At 49.2% G+C, this 27,918-nt stretch overlaps 1 protein-coding gene across 2 annotated transcripts in view; it reads left to right on the top strand.

Annotated features, from left to right (window-relative positions):
* LOC138295313 (NXPE family member 4-like) overlaps positions 1-24,288 on the top strand; it is a 403,519-nt gene extending 379,231 nt beyond the window's left edge. For both annotated transcript variants that reach the window (XM_069233532.1, XM_069233531.1), the window contains one exon: positions 23,266-24,288. In XM_069233532.1, the coding sequence (XP_069089633.1) occupies positions 23,266-23,798 (533 nt within the window). In that variant the 3' untranslated portion in view covers positions 23,799-24,288. The remainder of the gene's footprint in view (positions 1-23,265) is intronic.
* The last annotated feature ends 3,630 nt before the right edge of the window (positions 24,289-27,918 follow it).

The raw sequence follows: 27,918 nt of genomic DNA, 5'->3' as shown, positions 1-27,918 counted from the left end.
GTAGCCCCAGCCCCCAGCACTTCTTCCTGCGACGCACAGTCCTCTGCGTGCTTCTCCTGCGGTGTGAGACCCTTCTCCAGTTGTGCTGCGTGGGTTCCTCTGCAACTCCTGGGTCCTCTTCCATTGGTTCTCCTCTGGGGGCTGCCTTTTTTTCTGTGAACTCTCTTCCTTGCTGAGGGTCGCCCCAGGACTCCTGCTGTGGGTTGAGTCCTCCTGGACCTTGCTGGTCCCTGGCAGTTCCACTTTTGCCTCACTGTGACTTCTGCTTTTGCCAAGGTTTTTTGGTGGCTTCTCCACACCACTGACCGACTGCAATCATCCATCCAGCATGGGACGTTGACTGCATCTTCCAGGAAGTCTTCACCAACTCCAGGGCCGCATTGCTGACCATCTTTGTCCTATGGTGAACGAACTCCTGCAACCACAGATGGTTGGGTAGTGGCTCCTGCCCCCACTGGACACTTCTGTGACTTCTGGACTTGGTTCCCTTCTTCCACAGGTATTCCTCTTCAGGAATCCCCAGCTGGTTTCTCGCAGTCTTGTCTGGGTGTTGTATTATCTTCTTTATCGTCATTTTGGAAAATCCAGTAACTTACTCCTTTCTTCCTGGTCGCTGGGGGGCACTGTGGTATTTACCTTTGGGGTTTCCTAGTTCCCCCAGCTCCTCACTATACACTCCACTTACCTAGGTGGGGGTCCTGCATTCGCATTCCATTTTTATTAGTGTATGGTTGGCTCCCCCTAGGGTCACTATTGCCTATTTGCTATTGCACTGTTTTCTATCACTTTCTATGCCTATTCCTGACTACTAGTGTACAAATCTAGTGTGTTACTTAATTCCTATTGGAGGGTTGCCTCTCTAGTAGTTTTTGGTAATTGTGTCACTAAAATAAAGTACTGTTATTTTTGTACACTGAGTGTTTACTTTTATGTGTGTAAGTGGTGTGTGACTACAGTGGTATTACATGAGCTTTACATGTCTCCTAGATAAATCGTGGCTGCTCATCCACAGCTACCTCTAGAGAGCCTGGCTTCTAGAAACTGACTACACTACACTAATAGGGAATCCCTGGACCTGGTATATGGTGTATGTACCTCAGGTACCCACCACACACCAGGCCAGCATCCTACAAATGGTCATTAGCATGTTATCTCTGTTCCCTGTGTCTGATGTTCTAACAGTGCGCTACCTTCAAGTGTCAGTCTTGACTCTTCAGCTGCACTACCCCCCAGAAGACTAAAAAAGAAGTACTTGGCAGTTCATATGTCTCTTGTGGTTTTAGGAACAACAGTCCATCTTTCCCTTCTAGTGCAACTCTTTATTCTCCATTCAGTAATGAAAATGACATTCAGACCTGGCCCACGCTAGTCCCTATGTGACAAAGTCTGTTTTTTGGCCTTATGAGTCAACTTCAGCAGCACTATGCACTTGATTCATGCAAGTCCCCAGGAGGCCGAGAAAGCCTTACCCAACCTGATGGCAGCCAATGAGTGCAGGAAAACCAAGTCACATATTTGTGGGCACTGGGCTCTTGATGCTGGTGGACTGTGACCTCTCCAGGTCTTTTTCTAATGACGTGTCGGGCTGCCACAGCCTCCGGACAGCCCATGTCAGACATTCTCTCTCTGGCTCTTTGGATGTTGGTAAGTACCACAATGGCGGTGATCTCTGGGGCAGGCTACTCATGGGTGATCCTTCGGCTAGGATTTCCTTGACTTGACTTGAAAGTTGCCGCCTTCACTCAGTGAGAGTAACAGCACTGACATCACAGTGGTTCCCACCTGACAAACGGGTTGGGTTTGGAGTCGCCAAGAGTTCTTAATTACCTACAATACAAGCCAAGAGAGTAACTGGGGATCAAACCTGGCTGTCAACCTCCACTAAAATCAATCAATCAATCAGGTATTTTTAAAGTGTGGCTTATCACCTAGAGGGTCTCAAGGCGCTGTGGGGAAGGATGTGGATCAGTCGAAGAGCCAGGTCGTGAGGTTCCTTCTGTACTGGATGAGCGAGGGGGATTGCCTGAGGTAGAGAGGCAGCTGGATGGAGCGGAGCTGTCAGGTGGGAATGTAAAAGGATAGGCAGTGACTGAGGTAGGCAGGTCTGATGTTGTGTAGGGCCTTGTATGCATGTGTGAGCAGCTTGAAGGTGATTCTTTGGTTGAACGGTACCTAGTGGAGGTCTCTCAGGTGTGCAGTGAAGTGCTTGTGGTGGGGATGTCAAGGATGAGTCTAGCCGCAGCGTTCTGGATTCTTTGGAGTCTTGTTTGGAATTTCTTGGTGAAGCCGGCATAAAGTGCGTTACTCTAGTCAAGCTTGCTGCCGGCTGGGTTACTTCTTCTTGCCTCTATGGGGATTCATTTGAAGATATTTCGGGACAGGCGATGCATGTGGAATCACGATGATGAGACGGCATTGACGGTGGGCCACTGAGAATGAGGAGTCGAGGATGAGGGTCAGTGGGTGAGGGGAGCTGGGGGCCACCAGGAGTCGTCCCAGACAGAGGGGGTGGAGGCCAGGATGAGGACCACAGTCTTGTCAGAGTTGAGCTTGAGACAGTTGTCTTTCATCCAGGCGGAGAATGCCTTTGTTCTATTGTGGAAGTTGTTCTTGGCTGGTGATGGTTTGTCGGTGAGGGAGAGAATCAGCTGCGTGTCGTCGGCGTAGAAGACGATGTTGAGACCATGTCTGACAATGTTGGCAAGCAGGTTCATGCACTCTCTGGGTTCGGCAGGTGAGGAAGGAGCAATCTACTGAAGGGCTTTGTTGTGGATGCAGGCGTCATGTAGTCTGGTGCAGAGGGTGGCATGGGAGATGGTGTCGGAAGCAGCAGAAAGGTCCAGGAGGATGAGGGCTGCTGTTTCGCTGCGGTCGAGGAGGGTGCGGATGTCAGCTGTGGCTGTGGGGAGTGCGGTCTCCGTGCTGTGGTTGCTCCTGAATCCAGATTGGGAGGGGTCCAAGATGTGGTTGGTCTTGATGGATTTGGGAGCTGGGCATTGATGGCCTTCTCAACAACTTTGGCTCGGAAGGGAAGCAGTGAGATGGGTCCACAGTTTTTCAGGTCCATCGGGTCGATGGAGGGCTTTTCAACAGAGGGCTGATCTCTGCATGTTTCTGGTCTTCCGGGAAGATGGTTGCCTCAATGGAGCAGTTGATGGTGTGGCACAGTTCAGAGCAATGGTGGAGCCGGCTCGGTTGAAGATGTGAGAGCAAGGGTAGGAATGTGCCACCGTTGGCATGGTTGCCCCCTCACATTTTGCCTAGTGTTGATGCCAACTTTGATTAGAAGTGTGCTGGGACCCTGCTTACCAGGCCCCAGCACCAGTGTCCTTTACCTAAAACTGTACCTTTGTTTCCACAATTGGCACAGCCCTGACACACAGTTAAGTCCCTTGTAAAAGGTACCCATGGTATCAAGAGCCCTGTGGAAAGGTCGCTAAGGGCTACAGCATGCATTATGCCGCCCTGGGGACCCCTCACTCAGCACATGCCCACTGCTATGCAGCTTGTGTGTGCTGGTAGGGAGAAAAAGACAAAGTCAACGTGGCACCCCTATCAGGGTGCCATGCCCACAAACCACTGCCTGTGGCATAGGTAAGTCACCCCTCTAGCAAGCCTTACAGCTCTAAGGCAGAGTGCACTATACCACAGGTGAGGGCATAGCTGCATGAGCAATATGCCCCTACAGTGTTGAAGTCCATTCTTAGACATTGTAAGTGCAGTGTAACCATATTGAGCATATGGTCTGGGAGTTTGTCATTACGAACCCCACAGCTCCATAATGGCTTCAATGAATACTGGGAAGTTTGGTATCAAACTTCTCAGCACAATAAACCCACACTGATGCCAGAGTGGAATTTACTAAAAAATGCACGCAGAGGGCATCTTAGAGATGCCCCCTGCATGTTAGCCAAATTGCTAGTGTAAGACTGACCGGTCTGTGCCAGCCTGCCACTTTCAGACAAGTTTCTGACCACATGGGGTGAGTGCCTTTGTGCACTCTGTGATCAGAAACAAAGCCTGTCCTGGGTAGAGGTGCTTCACACCTTTCCCCGCAGGAAACCGTAACATCTGGCAGTGAGCCTTAAATGCTCAAGCCTCGGGTTACAGTGCCCCAGGGCACTCCAGCTAGTGGAGATGCCTGCCCCAGGACAAAGCCCCACTTTTGGTGGTAAGTCCGATGGGAAAATAAGGGAAAACAGGGAGGGGTGACCCCCCCCAGCCAGGACCACCCCTAAGGTGTCCAGAGCTAAGGTGACCCTTCCTCCATGCAGAATCCTCCATCTTGGTATGGAGAACAGGAACCAATAGGGATAGGAATGTGTTACCTTCCCCAAAGGGAGTGGGCACAAGGCGGGTGTAGCCACCCTCAGGGACAGTAGCTACTGCCCTCTGACCCCTAAGAACGCTCCTAAATCTAAGATTTAAGGGTCTCCCTGAGCCCAGCTCACCAGATCCCTGGCAGCCTACAAGAAGAAGAAGAAGAAGAAGAAGGACTGCTAAGTTGAACTCCCAGCCGAGAAGAAGGAAGATGACAACTGCTTTGGCCCCAGCCCTACCGGCCTGTCTCTTGCTTCAAAGAACCAGCAAAAAGACCAGCGACGCGTCCAGCGGGCCCAGCGACCTCTGCCAAGTCCAGAGGACTGCCCTGCTTCCAAAAGGACAAGGAACTCCAGAGCGACTCTGTCTAAATAAACCTACAACCAAGGATTCCCACCTCACTCCGGATGCATGAGTCTTGACCCCAGTGCACCCGACATCCACGGCCCGTGTCCAGGTGGTCCATCCAGCAAGAGAGGCTCCCCAGGCGATTGCGAGCAAGTGCCCACCCTGGGTTTACCTCTCTGCCCCTCGACGACGACACCTGCAGAGGGAATCCGAGGACCCCCCTGACGGTGAAGCTCCGGACGAAGATATCTGATGCCTAAGAACACACTGCACCCGCAGCCCCCAAGCCTTCGAGAAACTGACTCCCAGTGCATCATCATTCAGCAGGCGGTCCTCCTTCCTGTCCGACCGATGGTGTGCCCGAGACAACCCCCTGGACCTCGCCTGCTGCCTCTGCGGGACCCCCAAGGTCTCCTCATAGACCAGCATTTAAAACCTGACATCCTGTTGGCACCCTGCACCCGGCCGCCCCTGAACCGATGAGGGTGTGTGTTTGGTGCCTTCTTGTGACATCTTCAGTGCTCTTCTAATAACCCCTGGTCTGCCCTCCGAGCTGCGGGTACGTACCTGCAGGCAGGCCTCCCGAGTACTCCCTGTCTCCATAGGAGCTAATGTTAAATTTGCTCAACTTTGACCTTTGCACCCGGTCGACCCCTTGTTGCTCGTGGTGGGTGTTTGGGGTTAACTTGAACCCCAATGGGTTGACTTCCTAAAACCCGGAGCCTGAAACTGTAAGTGTTGTACTTACCTGTAAACCAACTTAACACTTCTTTCCCCCAGGAACTGTTCTAAAAACTGTAGTGTGTCCACTTTTAAAACACATTATTGCCAATAATTCAAAAACTGTATTACTTACCTATTTCAAACAAAGTACTGTTGATACCTGTGTGAAATACAAGTCTTTTAAGGTACTTACCTGCAACTTTAACCTTGTGGTCCTAGAAATAACTTTAAAAATATATTTTTACAATATAAAAACCATTGGTCTGGAGTTAAGTCATTGAGTGTGTGCTTCTCTTTTCTGTGTGCTTTGTGCTTTGTGCATATGCTTTGCACTACCCTCTGATAAGCCTAACTGCTCGACCACACTACCACAAAAGAGAGCATTAGTATTATCTACTTTAGCCTCTGTTAAGCCTTTGGGGAGCCCCTGGACTCTGTGCACAATATATCTCACTTTGATATAGTATATAAAGAAGTGATAGAGCACTCTGACAGCCCCCGGGCTATCCGCGGCCCGAAGTGGATTGATTTCATGATCTTGAGGGTGTCTTCTGAGGTGACGGGGGTCCATTGGTGGAGGGTTGGCAGGCTGGTGGAGTCTTTGGGGTATGATGGCAGTGGGCAGGGTGGGGGTGTCTTGGGTGGTGAATCCGTTATGGATATCCTGGATCTTGCGGTGGAAGAAAATGGTGAGATTGTCGCAGAGATCTTGGAAGGGTGGGATGTCTGTGGAGTCCGTACTAAGTTTGGTGAATTCTTTGACTACGGTGAAGAGTTCCTTGCTGTTCTGAGCGTTGTAGGAAAGTACCATCTTGCCTGGCATGTTACCCCCATTTTTTGCTTGTGTGTCAGTTTGTTTTTGCCTGTCTCACTGTGAACCTGCTAGCCAGGACCCCAGTGCTCATAGTTGTGGCCTGAATGTGTTCCCTGTGTGGTGCCTAACTATGTCACTAATGCTCTACTAATCAGAACCTCAGTGCTTATGCTCTCTCTGACTTTAAAATTGTCACTGCAGGCTAGTGACTATTTTTTACCAATTCTAATTGGCACACTGGAACATCCTTATAATTCCCTAGTATATGGTACCTAGGTACCCAGGGTATTGGGGTTCCATGAGATCCCTATGGGCTGCAGCATTTCTTTTGCCACCCATAGGGAGCTCAGACAATTCTAACACAGGACTGCCACTGCAGCCTGAGTGAAATAACGTCCATGTTATTTCACAGCCATTTCACACTGCACGTAAGTAACTTATAAGTGACCTTTATGTCTAACCCTCACTTGGTGAAGGTTATGTGCCAAGTTACTAAGTGTGAGGGCACCCTGGCACTAGCCAAGGTGCCCTCACATAGTTCAGGGCAATTTCCCCGGACTTTGTGAGTACGGGGACACCATTACACACATGCACTACATATAGGTCAATACCTATATGTAGCTTCACAATGGTAACTCCGAATACGGCCATGTAACATGTCTAAGATCATGGAATTGTACCCCCATGCCAAATCTGGTATTGGGGTGCCAATCACATGCATCCCCAGGGCTCCAGCATGGACCCCGGGTACTGCCAAACCAGCTCTCTGGGGTTTTCTCTGCACCTACCGCTGCTGCCAACCCACAGACAGGGTTCTACCCTTCTGGGGTCTGGGCAGCCCAGTCCCAGGAAGACAGAACAAAGGATTTCCTCTGAGAGAGGGTGTTACACCCTCTCCCTTTGGAAATAGGTGTTAAGGGCCTGAGAGGAGTAGCCTTTCCTGGCCTCTGGAAATGCTTTGAAGGGCACAGATGGTGCCCTCCTTGCATAACCCAGTCTACACGCTTCGATGCTCTTTGAGCAGGAACACGCTTTATAAATCTCGAATTACATTACATTACATTGCATTACATTACATTACACCGGTTCAGGGATGTAGGAGGCTGGACTGGCTTGTAGTGAGAACCAAGGGATACTTGCACCTTGCACCAGGCCCAGTTATCCCTTATTAGTGTATAGGGTGTCTAGCAGCTTAGGCTGATAGATAATGGTAGCTTAGCAGAGCAGCTTAGGCTGAACTAGGAGACGTGTGAAGCTACTACAGTACCACTTAGTGTCATATGCACAATATCATAAGAAAACACAATACACAGTTATACTAAAAATAAAGGTACTTTATTTTTATGACAATATGCCAAAGTATCTTAGAGTGTACCCTCAGTGAGAGGATAGGAAATATACATAAGATATATATACACAATAGCAAAAATATGCAGTATAGTCTTAGAAAACAGTGCAAACAATGTATAGTTACAATAGGATGCAATGGGCAAACATAGGGATAGGGGCAACACAAACCATATACTCCAGAAGTGGAATGTGAACCACGAATGGACCCCAAACCTATGTGACCTTGTAGAGGGTCGCTGGGACTATTAGAAAATAGTGAGAGTTAGAAAAATAACCCTCCCCAAGACCCTGAAAAGTGAGTGCAAAGTGCACTAAAGTTCCCCTAAGGACAAAAGAGTCGTGTTAGAGGAATAATGCAGGAAAGACACAAACCAGCAATGCAACAACTGTGGATTTCCAATCTAGGGTACCTGTGGAACAAGGGGACCAAGTCCAAAAGTCACAAGCAAGTCGGAGATGGGCAGATGCCCAGGAAATGCCAGCTGCGGGTGCAAAGAAGCTTCGACTGGACAGAAGAAGCTGAGGTTTCTGCAGAAACGAAAAGGGCTAGAGACTTTCCCTTTGGTGGACGGATCCCTCTCGCCTTGGAAAATCGTGCAGAAGTGTTTTCCCGCCGGAAGGACGCCAACAAGCCTTGCTACATGCAAATCGTGCGTTTGGCGTTTTTGGACACTGCTGGGGCCCAGGAGGGACCAGGAGGTCGCAAATTGGACCTGCAGAGAGAGGGGACGTCGAGCAAGATAAGGAGCCCTCACTGAAGCAGGTAGCACCCGGAGAAGTGCCAGAAACAGGCACTACGAGGATGCGTGAAACAGTGCTCGCCGAAGTTGCACAAAGGAGTCCCACGTCGCCGGAGACCAACTTAGAAAGTCGTGCAATGCAGGTTAGAGTGCCGTGGACCCAGGATTGGCTCTGCACAAAGGATTTCCGACGGAAGTGCACAGGGGCCGGAGTAGCTGCAAAGTCGCGGTTCCCAGCAATGCAGCCCAGCGAGGTGAGGCAAGGACTTACCTCCACCAAACTTGGGCTGAAGAGTCACTGGACTGTGGGGGTCACTTGGACAGAGTCGCTGGATTCGAGGGACCTCGCTCGTCGTGCTGAGAGGAGACCCAAGGGACCGGTGATGCAGCTTTTTGGTGCCTGCGGTTGCAGGGGGAAGATTCCGTCGACCCACGGGAGATTTCTTCGGAGCTTCTGGTGCAGAGAGGAGGCAGGCTACCCCCACAGCATGCACAAGCAGGAAAACAGTCGAGAAGGCGGCAGGATCAGCGTTACAGAGTTGCAGTAGTCGTCTTTGCTACTATGTTGCAGGTTTGCAGGCTTCCAGCGCGGTCAGCGGTCGATTCCTTATCAGAAGGTGAAGAGAGAGATGCAGAGGAACTCGGCTGAGCTCATGCATTCGTTATCTCAAGTTTCCCCAGAGACAGAGACCCTAAATAGCCAGAAAAGAGGGTTTGGCTACCTAGGAGAGAGGAAAGGCTACTAACACCTGAAGGAGCCTATCACAAGGAGTCTCTGACGTCACCTGGTGGCACTGGCCACTCAGAGCAGTCCAGTGTGCCAGCAGCACCTCTGTTTCCAAGATGGCAGAGGTCTGGAGCACACTGGAGGAGCTCTGGACACCTCCCAGGGGAGGTGCAGGTCAGGGGAGTGGTCACTCCCCTTTCCTTTGTCCAGTTTCGCGCCAGAGCAGGGGCTAAGGGGTCCCTGAACAGGTGTAGACTGGCTTATGCAGAATTGGGCACATCTGTGCCCAACAAAGCATTTCCAGAGGCTGGGGGAGGCTACTCCTCCCCTGCCTTCACACCATTTTCCAAAGGGAGAGGGTGTCACACCCTCTCTCAGAGGAAGTTCTTTGTTCTGCCATCCTGGGCCAGGCCTGGCTGGACCCCAGGAGGGCAGCTGCCTGTCTGAGGGGTTGGCAGCAGCAGCAGCTGCAGTGAAACCCCAGGAAGGGCAGTTTGGCAGTACCAGGGTCTGTGCTACAGACCACTGGAATCATGGAATTGTACCAACAATGCCAGGATGGCATAGAGGGGGCAATTCCATGATCATAGACATGTTAAATGGCCATATTCGGAGTTACCATGGTGAAGCTACATATAGGTAGTGACCTATATGTAGTGCACGCGTGTAATGGTGTCCCCGCACTCACAAAGTTCAGTGAATTGGCTCTGAACAATGTGGGGGCACCTTGGCTAGTGCCAGGGTGCCCTCACACTAAGTAACTTTGCACCTAACCTTTACCAGGTAAAGGTTAGACATATAGGTGACTTATAAGTTACTTAAGTGCAGTGTAAAATGGCTGTGAAATAACGTGGACGTTATTTCACTCAGGCTGCAGTGGCAGGCCTGTGTAAGAATTGTCTGAGCTCCCTATGGGTGGCAAAAGAAATGCTGCAGCCCATAGGGATCTCCTGGAACCCCAATACCCTGGGTACCTCAGTACCATATACTAGGGAATTATAAGGGTGTTCCAGTAAGCCAATGTAAATTGGTAAAAATGGTCACTAGCCTGTCAGTGACAATTTGGAAAGAAATGAGAGAGCATAACCACTGAGGTTCTGATTAGCAGAGCCTCAGTGAGACAGTTAGTCACTACACAGGTAACACATTCAGGCACACTTATGAGCACTGGGGCCCTGGGTTACCAGGGTCCCAGTGACACATACAACTAAAACAACATATATACAGTGAAAAATGGGGGTAACATGCCAGGCAAGATGGTACTTTCCTACACAACCCCCCCCCAAACGAAGGACAATAAGACTAGCCATTACCTGATGAGTCTTCATTGTCTAAGTGGAAATATCTGGAGAGTCCATCTGCATTGGAGTGGCTACTCCCAGGTCTATGTTCCACTGTATAGTCCATTCCCTGTAGGGATATGGACCACCTCAACAATTTAGGATTTTCACCTTTCATTTGTTTTAGCCAAAGTAGAGGTTTGTGGTCTGTCTGAACAATGAAGTGAATGCCAAACAGGTATGGCCTCAACTTCTTCAGAGCCCAGACCACAGCAAAGGCCTCCCTCTCAATGACAGACCAACGCTTTTCTCTAGGGGTCAACCTTCTACTAATAAAAGCAACAGGTTGATCCTGGCCCTCAGAATTAAGTTGTGATAGGACTGCCCCTACTCCTAATTCAGATGCATCAGTTTGGACATAGAATTTTTTAGAGTAACAAGGGCTTTTCAGGACAGGTGCAGAGCACATGGCCTGCTTCAGCTCCTCAAAAGCTTTCTGACAGCTTGCTGTCCATAATACCTTTTTAGGCATTTTCTTGGATGTGAGGTCATTAAGAGGGGCTGCAATGGAGCCATAGTTCTTAATGAACCTCCTGTAATACCCAGTGAGGCCTAGGAAGGATCTCACCTGAGTCTGAGTGGTAGGGGGAACCCAATCAATAATAGTTTGGATTTTCCCCTGAAGTGGTGCAATCTGTTCCCCACCAACAAGGTGTCCCAGATAAACCACCTTACCCTGCCCTATCTGGCACTTTGAAGCCTTGATAGTGAGGCCTGCCTTTTGCAGGGCCTCCAAAACTTTCCATAGGTGGACCAGGTGATCATCCCAGCTGGAGCTAAAGACAGCTATATCGTCCAAATATGCTGCACTGAAAGCTTCCAGCCCTTGCAGGACTGTGTTCACCAACCTCTGAAAAGTGGCAGGTGCATTTTTCAAACCAAAAGGCATTACAGTAAACTGGTAATGTCCTCCAATGGTAGAGAATGCAGTCTTAGGTTTAGCATCTTCTGACAATTTGATCTGCCAATACCCTGCAGTCAAATCAAAAGTGCTTAGATACTTGGCAGATGCCAGTGTATCTATGAGCTCATCTGCCCTGGGTATAGGGTGAGCATCAGTTTTGGTTACCAAGTTGAGACCTCTATAGTCTACACAAAACCGCATTTCCTTCTTTCCATCTTTAGAATTGGGTTTTGGTACCAGTACCACAGGAGAAGCCCATGGACTGTCAGAGTGCTCAACTACTCCTAGTTCCAACATTTTCTGAACTTCTTTCTTTATGCAGTCCCTGACATGGTCAGGCTGCCTATAGATCTTACTTTTGACAGGTAAACTGTCTCCAGTATCTATAGTGTGCTCACACCAAGAAGTGGTGCCTGGCACAGTAGAGAAGAGTTCTGAAAATTGTCCCAGGAGATTTATGCAATTATCTTTCTGCTCAGCAGTAAGACAATCAGCCAAAACTACACCTTACACAAGAGCATCTTGTTCTGTGGAAGAGAAGAGATCAGGTAGAGGATCACTGTCTTCTTCCTGTCCCTCATCTGTTGCCATGAGCAGGGTGAGATCAGCCCTGTCATAGTAGGGTTTCAGGCGGTTGACATGGAGCACCCTAAGGGGACTCCTGGCAGTGCCTAAGTCAACCAAGTAGGTGACTTCACCCTTCTTTTCAACAATTGTGTGTGGACCACTCCATTTATCTTGGAGTGCTCTTGGGGCCACAGGCTCCAAGACCCACACTTTCTGCCCTGGTTGGTACTGAACCAAAACAGCCTTCTGATCATGCCATTGCTTCTGGAGCTCTTGGCTGGCCTGAAGGTTTTTACTGGCCTTTTTCATGTACTCAGCCATCCTTGATCTGAGGCCAAGTACATAATCCACAATATCCTGCTTAGGAGCTTTTAAAGGTTGTTCCCAACCCTCCTTTACAAGTGTGAGTGGACCCCTAACAGGGTGTCCAAAAAGAAGTTCAAAGGGGCTGAAGCCCACTCCTTTCTGGGGTACCTCCCTGTAGGCAAAAAGGAGGTATGGTAGAAGGATATCCCATCTCCTGCGGAGTTTTTCAGGGAGTCCCATAATCATGCCTTTGAGAGTTTTATTAAATCTCTCCACCAGTCCATTTGTTTGTGGGTGATAGGGTGTTGTGAACTTGTAAGTTACACCACACTCCTTCCACATGGCCTTTAAGTATGCAGACATGAAATTGCTTCCTCTGTCTGATACTACTTCCTTTGGGAAGCCCACCCTGGAAAATATTCCCAGTAGGGCCTTTGCCACTGCAGGAGCTGTATTGGTCCTTAAAGGAATTGCTTCAGGATATCTTGTGGCATGGTCCACTACCACTAAGATAAACCTATTGCCTGAAGCAGTAGGAGGGTCAAGGGGGCCAACTATGTCAACCCCTACCCTTTCAAAGGGAACCCCAACCACAGGCAGTGGGATAAGGGGTGCCTTTGGAGTGCCACCTGTCTTGCCACTGGCTTGACAGGTTTCACAGGACTTGCAAAATTCTTTTGTGTCCTCAGACATCCTAGGCCAATGAAACAGGGGAACAAGCCTGTCCCAAGTTTTCATTTGTCCTAGATGCCCAGCTAAGGGAATGTCATGTGCCAGTGTTAGGAGGAACTTTCTGTACTCCTGAGGAATCACTAATCTCCTGGCAGCTCCAGGTTTAGGATCCCTATGCTCAGTGTACAAGAGGTTGTCCTCCCAGTAAACTCTGTGAGAGTCACTGACATCCCCATTAGCCTGTTTGACAGCTTGCTGTCTGAGACCCTCTAATGTGGGACAGGTTTGCTGTGCCACACTCAGCTCCTCTCTGGCAGGCCCCCCTTCACCCAAAAGCTCAGCAGTGTCTGCTTCCAGCTCCTCTGGTGTAGGTTCTGCACAGGGAGGGAATTCTTCTTCCTCAGAAGTAGAATCCACTGTAGAGGGAGGGATAGTAGGAAGTGGTTTGCTTCTACTAGCCCTAGCTTTAGGGAGTACTTGGTACATTGTTCCAGGATCCAAGCTTCCCTGTCCTTTTTGCTTTTTGGCCTGAGCCCTTGTCAAAGCAAAAATATGCCCTGGGATGCCCAGCATTGCTGCATGGGCCTCCAACTCCACATCTGACCAAGCTGATGTCTCCAAATCATTCCCTAATAGACAGTCTACAGGTAAATCTGAAGCTACCACAACTTTCTTTGGACCAGTTACCCCCCCCCCCCCAGTTGAGATTTACAACAGCCATGGGGTGGCTTTGTGTTATGTTGTGAGCATCGGTTACTTGGTACTGGTGTCCAAGTATGTGTTGTTCAGGGTGCACCAGTTTCTCAATCACCATTGTGACACTGGCACCTGTGTCCCTGTAGGCCTGGACCTCAACACCATTTATTAGGGTTAGTTGCTTGTACTTCTCCAAGTTATGGGGGCAAGCAACCAAAGTGGCTAAATCAATAGCCCCTTCAGAGACTAAAGTAGCCTCTGTGGTCTCCCTAATCAGACCAACCCCAACTAAATTACCAAAAGTGAGCCCAGCTACTCCCTTGGATTGGCTATTAGTAGGTTTGCTCCCACCACCACTGCTATTAGTAGGGACACTAGGTGTAGCAGTAGGGGTTGTAGTGGTAGGAGCTGTGGTGCCTTTCTTTGGACAACTGGGATCTGTTGTCCAATGGCCTTTTATTTTACATAAATAGCACCATGGTTTCTTTTCCTTGTTCTGATTAAAGGAGGATTTGGACCCACCACCCCCACCAGAGTGTTTTTGTGGGCCTGATGAAGACTCATTTTTAGATTTGTCCCCACCTTTGTCAGAAGACTTACCATCCTTCTTTTTGTTGCCATCTTTGTCACCCCCTGTATGAACTTTTCTGTTCACTCTTGTTCTGACCCATTTGTCTGCCTTCTTTCCCAATTCTTGGGGAGAGGTCAGATCAGAGTCCACCAAGTACTGGTGCAACAAATCAGACACACAATTATTAAGAATATGCTCTCTCAGGATTAAGTTATACAGGCTGTCATAATCAGTAACTTTACTGCCATGTAACCACCCCTCCAAGGCCTTCACTGCCTGGTCAATGAAATCAACCCAGTCTTGTGAAGACTCCTTTTTGGTCTCTCTGAACTTTATCCTGTACTGTTCAGTGGTTAAGCCATAACCATCCAGGAGTGCATTCTTAAGAACTTGGAAATTATTAGCATCATTTACTTTTACAGTAAGGAGCCTATCCCTACCTTTTCCAGTAAATGATAGCCAAAGGATAGCAGCCCACTGCTTTTGAGGGACATCCTGTACAGCACAGGCCCTCTCAAGTGCAGCAAACCACTTGTTAATGTCATCCCCCTCCTTATAAGGGGGAACTATCTTGTGCAGATTCCTGGAATCATGCTCTTTTGCAGGATGACTATGGGGAATACTGCTGCTGCCACCATGGGTTTCTAAACCCAACTTCTGTCTTTCCCTCTCTATTTCTAAAGACTGTCTATCCAAATCCAGCTGTTGCTTCTTGAGCTTCAGTCTGGTTTGTTCCACTCTCAATCTATTGAGCTCCCTTTCTAACAATCTGTCATCAGGGTGGGTGGGAGGGACATTTCTAGATACAGAGGTATGATGGGAATGAACAGAAGGAGACCTGTCCCTTACAGAGGGCACCCTAACAGCTTGGCTACCAGTATAATGTGAGAGCACACCATTAGTATGGTGTGAATCAACCTCTGTACCAACTATGCTAGACTGTCTAGTAATGGGCAGGCTGAGAAGTTTCTTTCCTGAACCTTTTCCTGGGGGAGTCCCTGGATCAGATTGAGAACCATTAGCTACTTTTTCTACAGATTGGGCACTTATGGCCTTATCCTGTACTCTAAGCATATTAATTAACAGTTCTAAGGAAGGATTCTTCCCTACACTCAAACCTCTCTCTATGCAGAGACTCCTTGCTCCTTTCCAGCTAAGGTGATCATATGCAAGTTTGGACAGTTCAACATTTTTTCCTGTGCCAGACATTTTTTAGAGAGAGTTAAAGTGATAGAAAAAGAGAAAAAAGTTTTCAGAACTTTTTGGAAAGACAGAAAAACTTTTTAAACTTTTAAGAACTTTTTGAAAGTTTTAGAAGTACTTTTCAGCACTTAGAAAAGAGTGAAAAGAGGAAATGCAAAACTTTTTGGCTATGTGTATATACACTGACCTTGTTTTGTATATTTTTCTCTTATGAAAAGTACAATGACAAGAGTGGTAAGTAGTCTCCAGCACTTATCCCACCACTGCACAACCAATGTAGGAGGCTGGACTCGCTTGTAGTGAGTACCAAGGGGTACTTGCACCTTGCACCAGGCCCAGTTATCCCTTATTAGTGTATAGGGTGTCTAGCAGCTTAGGCTGATAGATAATGGTAGCTTAGCAGAGCAGCTTAGGCTGAACTAGGAGACGTGTGAAGCTACTACAGTACCACTTAGTGTCATATGCACAATATCATAAGAAAACACAATACACAGTTATACTAAAAATAAAGGTACTTTATTTTTATGACAATATGCCAAAGTATCTTAGAGTGTACCCTCAGTGAGAGGATAGGAAATATACACAAGATATATATACACAATAGCAAAAATATGCAGTATAGTCTTAGAAAACAGTGCAAACAAGGTATAGTTACAATAGGATGCAATGGGGAAACATAGGGATAGGGGCAACACAAACCATATACTCCAGAAGTGGAATGTGAACCACGAATGGACCCCAAACCTATGTGACCTTGTAGAGGGTCGCTGGGACTATTAGAAAATAGTGAGAGTTAGAAAAATAACCCTCCCCAAGACCCTGAAAAGTGAGTGCAAAGTGCACTAAAGTTCCCCTAAGGACAAAAGAGTCGTGTTAGAGGAATAATGCAGGAAAGACACAAACCAGCAATGCAACAACTGTGGATTTCCAATCTAGGGTACCTGTGGAATAAGGGGACCAAGTCCAAAAGTCACAAGCAAGTCGGAGATGGGCAGATGCCCAGGAAATGCCAGCTGCGGGTGCAAAGAAGCTTCGACTGGACAGAAGAAGCTGAGGTTTCTGCAGGAACAAAAAGAGCTAGAGACTTCCCCTTTGGTGGACGGATCCCGCTCGCCTTGGAGAGTCGTGCAGAAGTATTTTCCCGCCGGAAAGACGCCAACAAGCCTTGCTACACGCAAATTGTGCGTTTGGCGTTTTTGGACGCTGCTGGGGCCCAGGAGGGACCAGGAGGTCGCAAATTGGACCTACAGAGAGAGGGGACGTCGAGCAAGACAAGGAGCCCTCACTGAAGCAGGTAGCACCCAGAGAAGTGCCAGAAACAGGCACTACGAGGATGCATTAAACGGTGCTCACCGAAGTTGCACAAAGGAGTCCCACGTCGCCGGAGACCAACTTAGAAAGTCGTGCAATGCAGGTTAGAGTGCCGTGGACCCAGGCTTGGATGTGCACAAAGGATTTCCACCGGAAGTGCACAGGGGCCGGAGTAGCTGCAAAGTCGCGGTTCCTAGCAATGCAGCCCAGCGAGGTGAGGCAAGGACTTACCTCCACCAAACTTGGGCTGAAGAGTCACTGGACTGTGGGGGTCACTTGGACAGAGTCGCTGGATTCGAGGGACCTCGCTCGTCGTGCTGAGAGGAGACCCAAGGGACCGGTGATGCAGCTTTTTGGTGCCTGCGGTTGCAGGGGGAAGATTCCGTCGACCCACGGGAGATTTCTTCGGAGCTTCTGGTGCAGAGAGGAGGCAGGCTACCCCCACAGCATGCACAAGCAGGAAAACAGTCGAGAAGGCGGCAGGATCAGCGTTACAGAGTTGCAGTAGTCGTCTTTGCTACTATGTTGCAGGTTTGCAGGCTTCCAGCGCGGTCAGCGGTCGATTCCTTATCAGAAGGTGAAGAGAGAGATGCAGAGGAACTCGGCTGAGCTCATGCATTCGTTATCTCAAGTTTCCCCAGAGACAGAGACCCTAAATAGCCAGAAAAGAGGGTTTGGCTACCTAGGAGAGAGGAAAGGCTACTAACACCTGAAGGAGCCTATCACAAGGAGTCTCTGACGTCACCTGGTGGCACTGGCCACTCAGAGCAGTCCAGTGTGCCAGCAGCACCTCTGTTTCCAAGATGGCAGAGGTCTGGAGCACACTAGAGGAGCTCTGGACACCTCCCAGGGGAGGTGCAGGTCAGGGGAGTGGTCACTCCCCTTTCCTTTGTCCAGTTTCGCGCCAGAGCAGGGGCTAAGGGGTCCCTGAACCGGTGTAGACTGGCTTATGCAGAATTGGGCACATCTGTGCCCAACAAAGCATTTCCAGAGGCTGGGGGAGGCTACTCCTCCCCTGCCTTCACACCATTTTCCAAAGGGAGAGGGTGTCACACCCTCTCTCAGAGGAAGTTCTTTGTTCTGCCATCCTGGGCCAGGCCTGGCTGGACCCCAGGAGGGCAGCTGCCTGTCTGAGGGGTTGGCAGCAGCAGCAGCTGCAGTGAAACCCCAGGAAGGGCAGTTTGGCAGTACCAGGGTCTGTGCTACAGACCACTGGGATCATGGAATTGTACCAACAATGCCAGGATGGCATAGAGGGGGCAATTCCATGATCATAGACATGTTACATGGCCATATTCAGAGTTACCATGGTGAAGCTACATATAGGTAGTGACCTATATGTAGTGCACGCGTGTAATGGTGTCCCCGCACTCACAAAGTTCAGTGAATTGGCTCTGAACAATGTGGGGGCACCTTGGCTAGTGCCAGGGTGCCCTCACACTAAGTAACTTTGCACCTAACCTTTACTAGGTAAAGGTTAGACATATAGGTGACTTATAAGTTACTTAAGTGCAGTGTAAAATGGCTGTGAAATAACGTGGACGTTATTTCACTCAGGCTGCAGTGGCAGGCCTGTGTAAGAATTGTCTGAGCTCCCTATGGGTGGCAAAAGAAATGCTGCAGCCCATAGGGATCTCCTGGAACCCCAATACCCTGGGTACCTCAGTACCATATACTAGGGAATTATAAGGGTGTTCCAGTAAGCCAATGTAAATTGGTAAAATTGGTCACTAGCCTGTCAGTGACAATTTGGAAAGAAATGAGAGAGCATAACCACTGAGGTTCTGATTAGCAGAGCCTCAGTGAGACAGTTAGTCACTACACAGGTAACACATTCAGGCACACTTATGAGCACTGGGGCCCTGGGTTACCAGGGTCCCAGTGACACATACAACTAAAACAACATATATACAGTGAAAAATGGGGGTAACATGCCAGACAAGATGGTACTTTCCTACAAGGGACCCTCCAGCCCCTGCTGTGGCGAAACTGGAAAAAGGAAAGGGGTGGTGCCCAGAGCTCCTCCAGTGTGTCCCAGACCTCTGCCATCTTGAATGCAGAGGTGTGAGGGCACAATGGAGGCCTCTGAGTGCCAGTGCCAGCAGGTGATGTCAGAGACCCCTCCTGATAGGTGCTTACCTGTCTAGATGGCCAATCCTCCTCTGAGGGCTATATAGGGTCTCTCCTGTGGGCTTCTCGTCAGATAATGAATGCAACAGCTCACCAGAGTTCCTCTGCATCTCCCTCTTTGACTTCTGCCAAGGATCGACTGCTGACTGCTCCAGGACGCCTGCAAAACTGCAACAAAGTAGCAAGAAGACCACCAGAGATATTGTAGCGCCTAATACTGCCGGCTTTCTTGACTGTTTCCTGGTGGTGCATCCTCTGGGGGCTGTCTGCCTTCACCCTGCAGTGGAAGGCAAGAAGAAATCTTCTGTGGGTCGACGTAATCCTTCCCCTGCTAACGCAGGCACCAAACTTCTGCTTCACTGGTCCTCTGGGTCCCCTCTCATCGTGACGAGCATGGTCCCTGGAACACAGGAGCTGGATCCAAGTGACCCTGACAGTCCAGTGGTCCATCTAACCAAATTTGGTGGAGGTAAGTTCTTGCCTCCCCAGGCCAGACAGTAATCCTGTGTACTGCGTGAACTGCAGCTGCTAGGGCTTCTGTGCACTTTTGCAAGGAATCCTTCATGCACAGCACAGCCCAGGTCCCCAGCACTCTGTCCTGCATTGCTCAACTCGCTTAGATGACCACTGGCTTAGTTGGACCCTCTTTTGTAGTGTGGAGACAACCGCTGTGCTCAGTTTTCTTGAACCCGTGTTCAAGTACCTCTGCGGGTTCTGCCTGCTTCTGCGTGGGCTCTCTGTATTGCTGAGCACCCCCTCTGTCTCCTCCTGCAAGGAGCCACCTCCTGGTCCTTCCTGGGCCCAGGCAGACCCCATTTTCTTCATCCACGACCTTTGCAGCTAGCAAGGCTTGTTTGTGGTCTTTCTGCAAGGAAACAACTTTGCATCCTCCAGCACGCTGTGGGACATCTGTGCAAAGGAGAAGTTCCTGGCATCTTCCGTTGGTGCAGAATCTTCAGCTTCTTCCACCCGGAGGCATCCTTTTTGCACCTTTATCCGGGGTTGAGTGGGCTCCTGCACCCCCCTGGACACTTTCGTGACTCTTGGACTTGGTCCCTTTCCTTTACAGGTCCTCAGGTCCAGGAATCTGTCTTCAGTGCTTTGCAGTCAGTTGTGGTCTTTGCAGAATCTCCTATCACGAATTTAGTGTATTTCTGGGTAAGTAAGGTAACTTTACTGCTACTTTTCAAGGTCTTGTGGTGGGGTATCTTGGACACCCTTAGTGTTTTCCTACACTCCCAGCGACCCTCTACACACTACACTAGGCCTGGGGTCCCTAAGTGGTTCACATTCCACTTTCTTAGTTTATGGTTTGTGTTGTCCCTAGGCCTATTGCATCCTATTGTATTCTACAGTGTTTGCACTACTTTTTAACTGCTTACTTACCTGATTTTGGTTTGTGTGTATATTTTGTGTATTTTACTTACTTCCTAAGGGAGTATATCCTCCGAGATATTTTTGGCACATTGTCTCTAAAATAAAGTACCTGTATTTTTAGTAACTCTGAGTATTGTGATTCTTATGATATAGTGCTATATGATATAAGTGGTATAGTAGGAGCTTTGCATGTCTCCTAGTTCAGCCTAAACTGCTCTGCTATAGCTACCTCTATCAGCCTAAGCTGCTAGAATACTACTAATCTATTAATAAGGGATAACTGGGCCTGGCACAAGGTGTAAGTACCATCAGGTACCCACTATTAGCCAGGCCAGCCTCCTACAGGCGTTGGTGTTGAAGCGTTACTGAATGGCTGATTTTCTTGCTGTTCTGATAAGGAGGTAGAGCGCAGTGACGGCAGTTTTAAAGGCTTTGTGGTCTGCCGTGTTTTTTCTGCTTCTTCCCTTTCTCTCGAATCGTCTAAAGGTGTGCTTGGATTCTTGGAGGTCAAGGGAGAACCAGCTGATTTCTTGTGGTGTTGATTGTTGGAGGGTTTCCTGAGGGGGGCCAGAGTGTTGGTGCCGTTGGAGATCCATTGGTGAAGGTTGTGGGCTGACGCGTTGGCGTCTGTGGTGTCCAGTGGTGGGCTTCTGAGACCTTGCTCAAGCTTCTGCCGGGGTGGTGGTGGGTGTTGTGGCATTCTGTCTTCTTGGTGAAGGAGAAGTGGACACAGTGGTGGTCAATCCAGTGTAGTTCGGAGGTGTGTGAGACAGGGATGTTTCCGGCAGATACGACTGGGTCAAGGGTGTGTCCTGCTGAATGGGTTGGGGAGTTGAACAGATGTTCAAGTCCGAGGGTGGTGAGGTTCTCTTGTAGGGTTGAGGTGTTCTGGTCTCTGAGGTTGTCTTTGTGGAAATTGAGGTCACCTAGGAGGATGTAGTCCCTTGAGGTGAGGGCATGTGGCCCGATGCAGTTGGCTATGGTCTTGCTGAATTGGGGGCAGGGTCCTGGCAGTCTGTAGATGAGGGTGCAGCAGATGGTGTTGTTCTGGTCTGAAACTGGAAGTGGAGATGTTCCATGCTGGGTGAGTGGTTGCCAGAGCTGTTTGTGAGGCGGAGGGTGTTTTTGTGGACTATGGAAACACCCTTTCCTGGTTGGTTGATGTGGTCTTTGTGGATGATCTTGTAGACATTGGGGATGGCAGTGGCAAAGTCTGGGGCTGAGGTGGGAGTTATCCAGGTTTCCGTGAAGAAGGCGACGTCTGGGAAGATGGTGTCTAGCAGGTCCCATATCTCTATGCCTTGTCTGACGAGGGAGCAGGTGTTGAGCAGCCCTTCAGCTGAGGTATCCTGGTGGGTGTGTACTGGGTGGGTCCGGGGTTCAAAGGCAGATAAAGGTGCAATTGCAGTGGTGGTAGCAGTCAGTGGATCCTCCAGTGTTGAGGCAGTGGAGGGTGCTGGAGTCGTACCATTGGATTGTGTGGGAACCAGGGTCTGCGGCGCTGGGAACTGTCTGGGCACAGATGGGCTTGCTTTGGTGAGCCTTCGGCATGACAGGGGTGCAGCCACACAGCGGCCGCCATTAATAAGGGCAGGGAGGTGGGAGGGGCTTGTCAGCTGGGAGGCAGGAATTGTGACGCTGAGGGGGGGCTGCAGGGGTGAAGCAGCGGCAGATGCGGGAAGGGAGAGGAGCAGCAGAAGGGAGGATGAGAGGAGCGAAGGAAAAAGCACAAGAAAGAGCAAAAGCAGGATAAAGAGCAAAAAGAAGAGATAAGAGGAAAAAGCACAATAAGAAGAAACAAGGCAGAGACAGAGAGAGGCTCGCCACTGGGCTACCAGGGATGAGGCGCAGGCAGGAGCCAGCGGGTAGAGGGCCTCGAACTCACAGCAGCAGAGCTTGCACAGCAGCGTGAGGAGCAGCAGCATACTGGTGGAGCTGCGCAGTGGGGAGCAGAAGACGCTGACCAGAGGTCAGCCTCACAAAGGTCCATAGGACTAAGCATACTATGATTCCTTGCTCCAACAGTGTCAACCTTACCAGACCCACCATCTCACCTGACAATGAGTCCGTATCCCACTGAACAATAACTCTTCGGGAATCAGAGAGCACTTTGATGTGCACAGAGGTTGACCTGCGCTTCCTCCAGTGTGTGTGTTGCCACCTTCAGGAAAGCCAGGGATCTACATCTGTGTGGGGTACTGGACGCCTCACCTCCAACTAGCCTTTCCAGGCCCTTGCTTTTCAAAATGGAAACCGCATACATTCAAGCACACAGATGCAAGCATCATGCGCTGCAGGGCAGTACATAATAACATCAAGTAGACCCAGCTGCACAACTTTACATGAGTGGCCGGTAGGCATTACTTCTGGGACACGCGTAAAAAGGCCTGTTCACAGTACTGATTACTACTGAACATAAAACCGGCGTGCTGCCACCACCATGCCTGTGGCTGTCTACTGTTACGGGGTAGTGCTTGGGGTGCCTTGCTTGGTCTAACAAGACCACATTACCATGACACATGCCTAGGTCATGGCACACATCCATGATCACCCATGACCAAAAATCAGTACAAAGTTTCCAGATGCAGCTGAGGCACTCAGGCAGGGGTGTACATCCATCACCATGCAGGGGACTTCTCAGTCCCGTCACCAAGTTACAGCTGAGTTCCATAGGCTATAAATAACTAACCTCCCATAAACGTATATTTTGTGAGCACAGCAGTCACAAGCCCACCAAACTTCACGTGTATGTTCACCAGACCAGTTCCTACCCATCTTTTAAGATCAACTTCAGCGGTCCTGCTCTCAGTGTCAAGAATCACAAAAGGCGGTCATCATTTCTCATTCCTAATGGTTACTCTCTGGAACATTCCTCCCTCTCCTCTTCAGTGCCAGCACGCCTGTCTCTGTTCAGAAAACCTCTTTCAGCTTATCCCTTCACACATCAACCAGATGTACTCCCTTAACATTCTGCTTCCCATACAGTGCCATGATGCCCGTCATGTGGTAGCGCCCTCTGTAACGCCTCACTCAGCCCCAGTAGTCAATAGAAGAGGCTTTCAATTAGACTGATACCTGCACACGTGGGCGAGGCATGCAAGGGAATGTGATTCAGTTGACTGCATCATGTCCTCTAATTCTCAACTCTCTTCTCATTCATCCACAGCCCTGAAGGAGCTGGACCTGTATGAAGGAGGATGGCAGAAGATGCTAATGGCTGTTGATGTTGACAGAAACATTCAAATCAGGTATAAGAAACATGGAAATCCATTTGCCTGTGGCTTCTACTCGGTAAGGGAGGACCGAACAATCCCTCGGCAGATCGATCAAGTTGGAGGAAACGAGCATACAGTGATTGCCCTGTCTCTTGGTGCACACTTCCGGGCTTTCCCCATGCATCTCTTCATCCGAAGGGCCATCAACATCCGCAGGGCCATCGAACGCCTCTTCCTGCGGAGCCCAGAGACCCGGGTAGTCATCAAAACAGAGAACACGAGTGACATGGAGAGAGACTTCGAAAAGCTTAGTGACTTTCATGGATTTGTTCAATACTCAATATTAAATTCCATATTCCGTGGTCTGAACGTTGGAGTAGTTGATGCATGGGACATCACCACTGCCTTTGCATCAAACAATATGCACCCGTCACCAACAGTGATCGAAAACGAAATAAATCTTTTCCTAACCCTCATCTGTTGAGGATCACAAAATGGTGTCAGGCGGAAATCTAGAAAAAGAATATCTACAAAGAAGATCAAATGATATTTAGTTACTGATTTGGGATTATATTTGAGAAGCTGAGGATCCATGGACTGAGGTGGCTCAGTCCCTGAAACAAGAAGTTAAAACTCCACCGACTGACTCACTTATTCAAAGGCTCACTCACTCCCTGACCGACTGACTCACTCACATGTCTAACAGTGACATTAACCCAAATGAACAATAATGTAAGACACCATTTAAATATTTAGGCCATAAAAACATCATATTTCAAGTGTTTGTTCCAATCCTGTTGTGCTAAGTACTAGTGTGGTTGAACAATACACAGTGACAAAATCTACATTTGTAATTAATTCCTGTCCGAGGTGGTCGTAGTAGTGAAAGAGATTGTCAGATCTCACACGGGTGCCACAGAGTAAACAGGGTCTTCTGGGCCCAGTCCATGATGGGGAAGGTTGTTTGCTGTTGGTGTCCTGGGCCCCATCTTAATAATGTTCTCCAAACTGGGACAAGACACGAGAACCCAATAATCAACCAGCAGGCACAAAAACTAGAATGTGCAGTCCAGTGCCTGTCTTTGGGAATATAAAGAACTTCAAAATACACGTGATTCACAGAGGCAGAGTGTTTCTCTTGCTCACAGATCTGCCTCTCATGTGGTGCTGCCTGACCACCTCTCTATTCAAGGCTCTGTTTCCCCTGGAGTGACCCTATGCACTGTAGTCCCCTCCTCAGGCTCCTAACAAAAGAGTAAATAAGATTCACATCATATACCGTCTCCACAGATTTTAAATGTGCATTCAATAACTCTGGTCCCACCCCTATAGAGGTATGTGGGCAGATTCAGTCTCAAGTCCTTTGTGCTTGACTCAGCATTGTTATGTGTATGTGTAAAGCGCACTGTCACTCGTGGGGGTATTGTGGCACCGAGCAGGTGTGTGTGCCTAGACCTGCCTATGGTAGGTTGGCTAGTTGAAAAGGCAGGTCTTACGCCGTTCTTACTTCCGACAACGCCCTCAGCACTTGTTGTCTGTGTCACAGTCAAGGAGGAAGGTCGAGTGCTACCCACATCTTCTACATTCATGATCTCCCAGGAAAACAGATGAAAAGCAATTCAGCCACCTGCTGTCATCAAGATTCTGGCATCTTCAGCATTTGTCCAGGCTGATGTCGGCAGGTCTTATGGTTAGCAATCACGATCAGCTTCTCTGTCGATACAGACAAACGTCACCATTAGGACAATCCTCTTCTGGGACAACGTAACAATTTCACGGTGAAGCTTTCTCTCTGAATCAATGTGTGCTCTGGACCACTGCAGTTCAAGAGGCTCTCTTTCTCTGGGTATTCACCACATTCCTGGGCTCCTCTTCCTGAGCAGTCTTTCCTCCTGCTGGGCCAGGGTGAACCCTTAACTTTCTAAGCAAGGAAGCCAGGCTTCTAGTTGCTAGGCAGTCTCTCAGATCATCCAGCAGAAAGTGCAACCTTCAGTTGATGTCCCCTCACCTCTGGGAGACCTTTCAGACAGATGCCAGCTCTGGTCACACAACTGCCCTTTGAATATTCTGCAAAACACTCCTTTCTTTGGTCATGAAGAACCTGGAGCTGGAGCTTTCGTGCACCTGCTCTAGACAGGGGATGTGGGTCTCAAACTTCAGAAGATGTTTGTTGTGGTCCTTTGGACTTGTCCTTCTGAGGCTGCTCTCCAGACACAGCCTGTGTGTAAAGTGATGCTTCTTGCAGCAGGAAGCACCCAAACGCTGGGCACAGTGAAGTGTGAGGTGTCTTCACCAAGCTGTCATCAGTCTCTCTAAATCAGTAATTAGGGGCGACCAAAAGGGCAAGACCTGCCCAGAAACTTCCTCACCTTGAACAAGAGAAACTGCAGTCCCACCCCTCACTCCTACCACCAAGCAAGCGGCGGTGGCCCCGGACAAACTAATCTGCAAACCCTCCCTAGTCCTCATGTAATTTTTAAAGGTGGCCCTGCCTCGATCCTTCTCTTTTCCATGTCTGAATCTTCACCCTCCAGCCACCGGAACTCAGGCAATTCACTTCCACTCTCGGGGAGGCTGTCCCTCCCTCAGTCTTGTGCCATGGCATGTTTGGTAGACTTATAACATACTCTTTCACCCGAGGGGGTCATGGCGCTGCAGAACACTACTTTTGTGGCGAGACAAGACCAATTAACTAAATAAAAGGGTTTTTTAAGTTTTTTTTTTCCTAAATAAAATGTGGAAAGATAACTTAATGTCTGGTGGCACTGTACTTAATACCTGTGAAAGCACAGCCCACTATGGAAGATCTGCTACAGGAAGGGAGATTATGAACACACTGTTGATCTGGGGGGTGGCACATAGTGAGATGCAGGTCCATATATACAGAGATTTTTCAGATTAATCTAGCCTGCCTACGAAGCTGATTAAGGTATTCTAGAATAGGTGTATGTGGAGTGAAGTGAGGGGCTGAGATTGTCAGCACAGACCCTTGATTATGAATGATAAATTAATGTCTCATTGATGAATCACTGACAGAATATCGGTAACAAAAATGTTGTGCGGTGAGAATACTGTGTCAATCAATCAATCAAGCAATAATTTGTTAAGCGCGCTACTCTCCCAGAAGGGTCTCAAGGTGCTGGAGGTTGGGGTGTGGGGGTTCGGGTGCTACTGCTCAAAGAGCCATGTTTTGAGGCAATTTCTGAAGGTTAGGAGGTCCTGGGTATTACGTAGGGTGGTGGGGAGAGAGTTCCAGGTTTTGGTGGCGCGGTGGGAGAAAGATCTTCCGCCGGATGTGGTGCGTTGGATGCGAGGGCCTGTTGCAATGGCGAGGTTGGCAGAGCAGAGTTGGCGGTTTGGGATGTGGAAGTTAAGTTGTTTGTTTAGGTAGGACGGTCCGGAGTTGTGGAGGGCTTTGTGTGCGTGGATTAGGATTTTGAAGACGATCCTTTTGTTGATGGGTAGCCAGTGTAAGGTTCTGAGGTGGGCGGAGATGTGTTTGTGGCGAGGGAGGTTGAGGATGAGATATGCTGTGGTGTTTTGGATGAGTTGGAGTTTTCTCTGGAGCTTGGCTGTGGCCCCAGTGTAGATGGCGTTGCCGTAGTCCAGCCTGCTACTGACTAGGACGTGGGTGACCGTTCTTCTGGTTTCTGTTGGAATTCACTTGAAGGTCTTGCGGAGCAAAGGGAGGGTGTTGAAGCAAGGAGACGATATGGCGTTGAATTGCTGAGTCATGGAGAGAGATGAGTCAAGTATGAAGCCGAGATTGCGTGCGTGGGTGGTGGGTTTCTGGGGTGTTCCTAGGATGGCAGGCCACCATGATTCGTTCCATGCTGACTTGTTGGGTCCGAAGATGATGATCTCGGTTTTTCCTGAGTTCAGTTTGAGGTGGCTTGCCAATTAGCGATGGTGAGAAGACCTGTGTGGAGGTTGTTCTTGGCGGTAGAGGGGTTCCTCGTGAGGGAGAGGATGAGCTGGGTGTCGTCGGCGTAGGAAATGATGTTGAGGCAGTGGGGTCGGATGATGTTGGCGAGCTGCGCCATGTAGATATTGAAGAGGGTGGGGCTGAGTGATGATCCTTGGGGGACTCCACATATGGGTTTAGTGGCTTCAGACCGAAATGGGGGGAGGCAAACACTTTGGGTTCTCTCAGAGAGGAAGGAAGTGAGCCAGTCCAGGGCTTTGTGGCAAATACCGGCATCAAAGAGGCGTGTGCAAAGGGTTTTGTGGCATATGGTGTCGAAGGCTGAGGAGAGGTTGAGAAGGATGAGGGCAACGGTTTCACCCTTGTCAAGTCTGGTCCTGATGTAGTCGGTGCAGGCGATGAGGGTGGTCTCGGTGCTGTGGTTTTTGCGGAATCCAGATTGGGAAACGTCGAGTATATTGTTGTCTTCCAGGAAGCTGGACAGCTGTTTGTTGACTACTTTCTCTATGACCTTCGCGGGGAAGGGGAGTAGAGAGATAGGTCGGTAGTTTGTGAGGTCTTCGGGGTCTGCTTTGATTTTTTTAGCAAGGTGTTGACTTCGGCGTGTTTCCAAATATCTGGAAAGGTGGCGGTCTTGAAGGAGCTGTTGATGACGGACCGGGGCTGGGGAGCGATGATT

The sequence above is a fragment of the Pleurodeles waltl genome, chromosome 5, assembly GCF_031143425.1.
Source record: "Pleurodeles waltl isolate 20211129_DDA chromosome 5, aPleWal1.hap1.20221129, whole genome shotgun sequence".
NCBI lineage: Eukaryota > Metazoa > Chordata > Amphibia > Caudata > Salamandridae > Pleurodeles > Pleurodeles waltl.
Note: the sequence above shows the minus strand (reverse complement) of the source record. Positions and strands in the feature narration are given on the sequence as shown.